The sequence below is a fragment of the Mustela nivalis genome (genome assembly GCF_964662115.1).
Source record: "Mustela nivalis genome assembly, chromosome: 18".
Classification (NCBI taxonomy): Eukaryota; Metazoa; Chordata; class Mammalia; order Carnivora; family Mustelidae; genus Mustela; species Mustela nivalis.
The window spans coordinates 53,894,627-53,903,303 of NC_139037.1; the positions used below are offsets into that span (position 1 = coordinate 53,894,627).

General features: G+C 54.7%; 2 protein-coding genes across 3 annotated transcripts in view; both read left to right on the forward strand.

The window, feature by feature from the left end:
• KLK12 (kallikrein related peptidase 12) overlaps positions 1 to 3,148 on the forward strand; it is a gene marked incomplete at its 5' end in the record, with an annotated part of 6,910 nt that extends 3,762 nt beyond the window's left edge. The window contains 3 exons of the mRNA XM_082711145.1: positions 303 to 559; positions 1,469 to 1,602; positions 2,518 to 3,148. Coding sequence (XP_082567271.1) covers positions 303 to 559; positions 1,469 to 1,602; positions 2,518 to 2,673 — 547 coding nt within the window. The 3' untranslated portion in view covers positions 2,674 to 3,148. The remainder of the gene's footprint in view (positions 1 to 302; positions 560 to 1,468; positions 1,603 to 2,517) is intronic.
• A 2,316-nt stretch (positions 3,149 to 5,464) lies between these two features.
• Positions 5,465 to 8,003, forward strand: LOC309852799 (kallikrein-11; the record flags this gene model as incomplete). Of its 2 annotated transcripts, none has more annotated exons than XM_082710126.1 (5): positions 5,465 to 5,504; positions 5,964 to 6,124; positions 6,420 to 6,756; positions 7,301 to 7,437; positions 7,851 to 8,003. In XM_082710126.1, the coding sequence occupies 5 exons, from the start codon at positions 5,465 to 5,467 to the stop codon at positions 8,001 to 8,003; spliced, it is 828 nt and encodes a 275-aa protein (XP_082566252.1). The 2 variants fall into 2 exon arrangements, with proteins under 2 accessions (XP_082566252.1, XP_082566253.1); XM_082710127.1 differs by having other exon boundaries at positions 5,964 to 6,120; positions 6,491 to 6,756.
• Positions 8,004 to 8,677: the final 674 nt, after the last annotated feature.

Below are 8,677 nucleotides of genomic sequence, written 5' to 3' on the forward strand. Positions count from 1 at the left end.
CACTCCTTCCACTGAAATTGCTGACAGCCCAGGCAGCCTCTAGGTGGTGGGAACAGAGCAGTGAGTATGACAGTTGGATATCTCTGCCTCAGCTAAGAGAATCAAGAAGGGACAGAGAGGCATGGGCTCAGGGAGCACAAGTAGGCAAATGGGAAATGGAAAGATGGTGATAGAGGTGGGAGATAGAGCAAGCTTGTGAGAGAGTAAGGACAGATACTGAGGGGCAGAGCAGTGGAGAGAGGTTGGAGGGCCTGGGTGCCAAGGCCAGCCCACCCTCACTGAGCCATCTTGACCCCCAGCAGGTACTGGGTGCGCCTGGGGGAGCACAGCCTCAGCAGGCTGGACTGGACGGAGCAGATACGGCGCAGCGGCTTCTCTGTGACCCACCCTGGCTACCACAGAGCCCAGCATAACCATGACAATGACCTCCGGCTCCTGCGACTGGGCACCCCCGTCCGCTTGACTCGCAGTGTTCAGCCACTGCCCCTGCCCAACACCTGTGCAGCAGCTGGCACCAAGTGCCAGATCTCAGGCTGGGGCATCACCAATCAACCATGGAGTAAGGGGGCATCAGGGTCAGGGCTCAGGATGGGCAAAGTCTGGGGTGTAGGGCCTCATGCCATTTCAGCAGAAGGATGCATGAGGGTCAAACATGAGGACTGTGGTTTGGGATCAGAGATCATGGTGCACCAGGGATCCTGGGAGTCAAAATGGTTAAGGGGTTGGGTATAGAGTCAGAAGTCATGGGTCGGGATGTGGCTGGAGACCAGAGTGATGGCAGGGGTCATCAGACTGGAGCAAAAGACATTTATAAATAAGATCTTGGGGTCATGGGTCATGGACTCTAGTGTTAGAGGTCACTGTAGAGTTGAGGACTTGGGATCCAGATGTTGCACAAGCTGGCCATAATCTGAGGGTGGAAACTGGGATTCAATTGGGGATCATTGGCCTGGGATTGGAAGCCCTAGAGGTTAGGGTCATGAGGTCTAGGGTCAAATAAACAGGGATCATAAGTCATTTTGGAGTTGGGACCAATGGCTTACTGCTTGAGTCTGAAAGTTTAAGAGAAGACAAGGAATGTGGGGTCTGGACACAGAGAGGGAACATGAGGTTAAGTTCGGATCTAAGGATAACAAGATTGAAGGTAAAAGGTCACAGCATCTGTAATTTAAGGAGAAAAGTGAGTCTGGATTCGTTGCTTCTGAGGTTGGAGGGACAAAGGGTGTCTTGAGTTAAAGCACTCAGAGTCATAGGTTGGGAGACTGGGTCAATGAACTGGGGCAAGGGTCACTATTAAATGAAGTCATAAATCTGAAATTTAGACGTTTGCAGATTGTAGTGGGAGTGGGGGGGGGGTCACAGGAAAAGGGCAGGGTATAGACTCATATTTGGCTTCCTTGAGTAGAGGGAGGTGGCCCCCAAGTGGGGAACTTTGGGAAACACTATGGGTTCTATCTTCCACTCCCAGACCCATTCCCGGACCTGCTCCAATGCCTCAATGTCTCCATCGTCTCCAGTGCGACCTGCCGGACTGTGTTCCCTGGGAGAATCACGGACAACATGGTGTGTGCCATAGGCACGGAAGGGGCGGACGCCTGCCAGGTGAGTGAATGTAGGCAATCCGTGGTCACTCAAGGGAGGACATTTGGGGCAAAGCAGGGAGGATGGGGGGCAGACAGAGGTGGTCAGAAAGGGGAGGCGCAGGATAAGGCAGGGAGAGCAAGGAAATGGAGGTCAGAGAGGAGGGGTGGGTGGTGGAAAACGGAGGGAGGGAACAGAGAAGGAAAGATGGGAGGGGCACCAGGAGAGAGAGAGGAAGAGAAGACACGGGAAGGCCTAAGGTGGCAGGGACTTGGAACTGAGGTGTGTAACCAGTTGTCTCTCCCCATACCGTCCTCTAACTAATGTCGGCCCAGGCGAAAGTGAGAGGATCTAGGATGGAGGCCGGAAAGGAGGCTGGTGGACTCTTCTGCGCTCGAGTTCTGCTACTTTTCTCCCTGGGGTCCTCCAGGCTGGAGGCTGGTTGGAGGCTGCCCCACCCCACTGGCTAAGGCTCCAGCCTTTGTGCCTGAGAGAACATGTATAGCTCCCGATTTGCTGGTATTGGTCACTGATGGCAGTACTCTTTCCCTCATTGGTCAGGACACCAGCCAGTCGTCTTCTACAGAACTCCTGTTCCTCACCTCCTTTGCTGGGATTGGTCACTGAAAATAGTGTCTTCACTCATTGGCCAGAGCTCTAGGCATTGTCCTTGAGAGACCCCCCTCCCCCACCTTCCTTGGAGTCCTGCTTTCCCTGGGTTTGGCCACCTGGGAATGGTGTGCAGAGCGTTCTTCCCGGTTGCTCAGTCACTGTTGTGGAGAAAAGACGGGGAGCACAGCAGTGCTCTTCTCTGCTAACCAGCCTTGGAACCTCTGTCTTCAAGGCCTGGGAATGGGTGTGGGGGTTGGGGAAAGGACAATGGGCATAGGATTTCTCCCTTACTCATTGGGTGTTTCTTCTCTTTCTGCATTCCAGGGCGACTCTGGGGGCCCCCTGGTGTGCGGGGGAGTCCTTCAGGGCCTGGTGTCCTGGGGGACTGTGGAGCCTTGTGGGCAAAAAGGCATCCCAGGGGTCTACACCAATATTTGCAAATATGTGGACTGGATCCGGATGGTCCTGAGGAACAACTAACCTCCCTCCATCTCCACCGCTCAGCTTGGGGGCCACACTAACTGATCCTCAGAGCACCAATGCCACCTCTGTTATCATGCCTGGCTCCCACTCTTCTTGGGCTGTGGATCTTCTTCCAAGAACTCCAACTCCAGCCAGCCCTTCTAAGTCCCATGGTTGGGGGAGGAAGGAATTAAATTCTTCCTGGAATAAATGTAACTATAGCTCTGTCTTGTCTCTTTGGTATCCCCCTGCTGGTGGACGCAGGAGGGAGGCTCATGGGTTCCCCTGCCCACAGGTGTAGGAATAGAGACCACAGGTCGAGAGTTTTCCCTTAGGGGTCACACAGGAAGTGGAGTAGAAAAGGTTACTTATAACAAAAATAGGTCCCATTTTTTTCTCCAACCAGCAGTTTGGGAACAGTGTCCATGAAGGTTCCAAGGGGGGAAATTATTGGCCCCAAAATACCAAATGAAAATTGCAAAATAAAAATTCACGACCATTTAATTAAATGTTTATAAAATGTAACATTCTTCCACCTTCCCAATTTCAACTTGGCTTTGCTGGAGTTGTTGAGCACACATTATATTTAATGTGGGATGTGGGTTTGTTTTAATATGTCTGTGATGATGGAAGGCGAGGTGTAGCCTTGGAAAGCAAGAGCACCCAGCCTAGGTCTTAAAATAGTCCTGCCCACCCCTTGGGTTCTCTGTCTTCACCACCATCCAGAAGATGCCAAGGGAGCTTCTCCCCAGTGAATGGAAGGGAAATTTGGGATGGGAGAGTGACAGATGATGGTGACAGCGTGGGAATTCTTGGGTGCCTGCTGTGCTGGGCTCTCCTGGAGTCTTCATCCCAAACACCTGAAGGCAGGGCTGTCCCCCACCATCTCGCAGATGAAGAAACTGAGCCTCACGGGGTGGAGTTCCTCGGCTCACGTCACTGTGGTAGGAAGAGCCAGAGCCGGGGTTTGAGGCCAGGGTGGCTGCCTGAGGAACCCATACCTGGTCGTCTTGCCCCACTTCTGGTTAGGGGAGAGAGGAGGGCCAGACAGAGAGGCAGGAGATCTCTCTGATAACAAGCAGGCCTGGAGATAGAGGGATCGGCAGACAGGAAATTGAGGTGGCTCTCAGATTTGGAAGTCATCGGACCTGAGTCTCACAGCGAGTAAGTGCCACAGCTGGGTTTGAGGGGCCCCAGGGTTCCCCAGGGAGGCAGAGGCAGGAGAAGGGAGTGGAGGGAAGGGGGACAGAAGCGAAGCCCCAGAGGAGCACAAGGGGTTGGGGCCTTGCTGAGGGCTGACTCCCTTTCCCGGGCCTTGACTCCCACAGGCCCCGACCTGCCTCCCCCACCCTCTGGTCCTGCCCCTTCGGCTGGCAGCAGCCCCACCTCTGTGACGCCCCAGTTTCCCCCCTCCTTGGAATGGAGAAGGGAGGGCCCAGAGGAAGCCAGGGGCCCACCTGGGCTTGGGCTGTGAGGAGGGAGGAGGAGGGACAGGAGGAGAGACACAGAGCCTGGAGAACAAGGCGGAGGGAGAGAGAGAGAGAAGGAGGTGGAGGGAGGCAGAGACAGAGACACAAAGATAAAGAATTAAAAGAGTCCTTCAGAGAGAGACTGAGAGAGACACAGATAGAAAGACAGAAAGGCAGAGGCACAGAGAGGCAAGGAGAAATATGGCCACAGAGTTACAGAAAGGAAGCAACCGCCAAAGATGAAGAGAGACAGACCCAGAAGGATGCAGGCGAGAGGAGAAGCAGAGAGAAGAGGGGCTTGGAGAGGTGACAGAGGCAGGCGGGCAGGCGCACACACCCCACCCCCAGGGCAGTAAGGCAGGGCGAGGAGGCCCAGTCATCCGGGCCACCCGCACCTGCCTTCCGCCTGATGCTCTGACCCAATCTGCCTCTGACCCAAACCGCCGCAGCTGCCGCCGCCGCCGCCACCAGCCGGCACCCAGAGCCCCAGTCCCAGAGCCTGTGAGTTGGGGAGGGAAGGGAAGACCCTCTTGCAGGGGCCTGCGCTCCCAGAGCCAGCCAGGCCTCCTCTGCCTCTGTGCCATTTCTTCCTCTGCTCTGTCCTTCCTGGCTTGGGCAGGTGCTCTCTGCTTCTCTGTCTCTCCTACTGGCTGCCCTGCCCCCAACTTCAGTGACCTGCGATCCCTGCTTTGATAGCTGACTCCAGCCCTCCACCCCACCCCCCTGCAGGCCAGGGCAGCTGAGGGCACTGGCTCTTCCCTGGACCAGCCCCACCCAGTTCCATCTGTCTGTCCTTCATAGGGGCAGGGTTTCAGAAGGACAGGGCCCGAGCACTGTCCTTAGTAGGCTGAGCCCCCTACTGCACACCCTGGCAGCTCTTAAAGGGCCTATAGCACCCTGGGGTGGATGCGGAATGGCGCTGGGGGGTGCTGGCTAGGTCTCAGGTGGGCAAGAAGGAAAACATTCTCCCAGATGCATCTCACAGGTACTATGGCTGGCTTAAAACAGGGCCAGCCAAACCCTTGCCCCAGCTAAAGACCCTCCCAGCATCAGCCACATCCTCCCTGGCTATTGCTACAGAGAAGCTTTTAGCTGAGATCGGCCCCTCCAAGGCCACCTTGATACCAGATTTTTTTTTAAAGCTTTGGAGGCTGGGACGTGGTGAGACCTTGGGCGTTCCTCCAACCCTGTTTTTTCTCCCTGGGGAGAGCCAGAGCAGGCAGGGGAGGGAGGAGAGGGCATGAACCAGTCCCTCCCCAGTCTCCCCATAAAGTGATTGTGTCCCTTGTCCCTTCTTGTTCCCAGAAGAACCTGGGGCCTGCCCTTCCCCTCTCCAGGCCATGATGATTCTTCAGTTAATCATGCTTGCTCTGGTGACAGGTATGATGGGAGATGCGGGAGGGCAAGGGCCTCCCTCTCTGGTCTCTAGGGTCCCTCAACCCTCTATGTCTGGATGGTGACCGAGCCAATGCTGAAGATACAGAATAACCCACAGGGCATCCAAATGGATATAGGAGCCATGATAAGGTCCTGAATGCCCCTTGCTGGGCCAAGCATAATCCCTTTAGATGCTAGAATGGAGAGAGGTCAAGGAGGGTCCCAAGGGAGGGGCTGGGGCAACTGTTGTGTGGCAGAATACAGACAGCACTGAACGGTCGCTACGGACCAACCAGCAGCGAAGGATTTCAGTCATTTAATACCTGGTCCAGCCAGATGATGTATTTCAGCGGGACACCAGGCTGGGGCCCAGGCCACCCACCCCTTCTCTGTTCTCCCCACCCCCACTTCTGGGAGTTGTCTCATGCCTGAGCCCCCTCTTTTGCCCTCACTCCCCTCCAGGGCATGTAGGGGGAGAGACCAGGATCATCAAGGGGTACCAGTGCTCTCCTCATTCCCAGCCCTGGCAGGTGGCTCTGTTCCAGAAGACTCGGCTGCTCTGTGGGGCAACCCTCATCGCTCCCAAATGGCTCCTGACAGCAGCTCACTGCCGCAAGCCGTGGGTGCGGGGGCTGGGGCGGGCCAGCAGGGGGCTGGAGATGGAGAGATGGATGGAGAGGGGTTTGGGGATGGGGAGGACGTGGTGGGGTCCAACATGGACATGGATGATGGACACTGAGCCGGGATGGAAGGACGGAAGGCGTCGGACCTGGGATGGCTCTGGGAAGGGGGTCGGGTGCTGGGATGGGGATACGGTTGGGAAGGAGGCTTCTGTGGGAAGTGGGAATGAGTGAGGTCAGAAGTGAAGCTATGTTGCTTTGTTCTCTTAGGTGCTCTCATCCCTTCCCCCTGCCCCATGTCTCGCCCCTCCTCCCCTCTCCTGCCTCTCCCCTGCCTTCCATCTCTGACCGCCATCTCTCCCACCTCAGCCGATATGTAGTTCATCTGGGGGAACACAACCTCCAGCGGCGGGATGGCTGTGAGCAGACCCGAACGGCCACCGAGTCCTTCCCCCACCCAGACTTCAACAACAGCCTCCCCAACAAAGACCACCGCAATGACATCATGCTGGTGAAGATGGCAACCGCAGCCTTCATCACTAGGGCCGTGCGACCACTCACCCTGTCATCGCGCTGTGTCACTGCGGGCACCCGCTGCCTCATTTCTGGCTGGGGCACCACGTCCAGCCCCCAGTGTAGGGGCTCCAGATAGGGGACATGGAGGGCAGGGGTGGGTGATCCCGATGGTGGAAGGACAGAGGGAACCAGAGGAGACTTCAGAGGGGAGATTCCCAGAGTACAAGAGTACAAGAGGGGGTTCCCTGGGGGTGTCAGTGCTGGGATAAGTCAAAAAGAAGAGGGAAATCGTAAGAGCCACGTAGGGTAGAGACTAAAGTCTTAGCCTGGGGGTCAGACAGACATGATGTGCCAGGCATGTGCTCATTGCAGGACCTCAGGCACGTGGCTTTGCATCTCTGAACCCTGGTTTTTTTCTCTGTAAAATCAGGATGATCTCACCCACCTACCAGGGCTGGATCAGAGATAGTGTATATAGAACGACTGCCATAATACATTTACTCACTAGCATTACCCGTGCTGTTGCTAGGAGCACAGAGATGAGTTGGGTGCAAGCAAGACGGATGGGGACTGGCTGTAGTGTGTGGGCAGAGCAGGCACTGCAGCATGGGGAACGGGGCCAGGGTCCCTCGTTTTCCACATCCCTTCATGCCGTTTCCACAGTGCACCTGCCCCATACGTTAAGATGCGCCAACATCACCATCATTAAGCACGAGGAGTGTGAGAAGGCCTACCCCGGCAACATCACAGACACCATGGTGTGTGCCAGTGTTCGGGAAGAGGGCAAGGACTCCTGCCAGGTCAGGGGACAGGGCCTGGGTCTCCAGCCGCTTCCCCGTTCCCGTCTCCTACCTCAACCATCTCTTCATCTGCAGCCACAACCTCATTCCCAACCCTGACCCTGTCTCACCCTGCCACCCCAACTCTGTGTCCACCCCTAGTTCCCATTCCTAACCTCCACAGGATCCCCAGCTCCATCCCCATTCCCACCCCTATTTCCAGCCCCAACATCCCCTAATCAACCCTAACCCCATCTTTATTGCCACCATAGCTTCAGCCTCATCCCCTAGCATCTCGCAAACCCCATCCTCAATCTCCACCCCACTCCTAACACCATCCCAGCACCACCTCCTCCCTAACACAATGCCCAACCCTGACCCCCTTCCATGACCAAGCCACTTTTCTGACTGGTTTTCTCTCTCTCCATACCTAGGGTGACTCTGGGGGCCCTCTGGTGTGTGATGGGTCTCTTCAAGGCATTATCTCCTGGGGCCAGGATCCATGTGCTGTCACCAGAAAGCCTGGTGTCTATACAAAGGTCTGCAAATATGTAGACTGGATCCAGAAGACTATGGATAATAACTAGCCAGGACCAGCCCAACACCCCTGATCTCTACTTGGCGATGTGGTTCTTACTCATTCTGTTAATAGTCAAGCCTGAACGAGGACACTTTTATGTATTTTCTTTTCAGCTTCCTGAACCATGAGAGAGGCTGTGGCTTAATAATCTGCTTGGGGTTTGGAATCAGTGAGGCCCGGGTTCAAATCTTGTCTTGTATTAATTTGTGATCTGGAAGAGATAATAGTTGTTTCATTCACTGTTGTGTCCTTGAGCCCCAAAGACAACTTCTGGCATGCACTAAGGTTTCAATAAATAGTGAACAAAGGAATCTTTGGAGTGCTTTATATGCCAGACCCTGATCTAAGGGCTTTTAAACATATCAACTAACTTAATCTTCACAAAAATTCAGTGCCATTATTATGCCCATTTTGCAGATGAGGAAACTGAGCACAGAGAAACTAGCCACTTGCTCATAGTCACACAGCCAGTAAGGAGAAAAGCAAGGAATCTAAAGCAACGTCTCCTCTTTTCATTCTTTTCTTTTCTTTCTTTCTTCCTTTTCTTTTTTCTTTTATTCTTTTTTTTTTTTTAAGATTTTATTTGTTTATTTGACAGACAGAGATCACAAGTAGGCAGAGAGGCAGGCAGAAAGAGAGGGGGAAGCAGGGTCCCTGTTGTGCAGAGAGCCAGATGTGGGG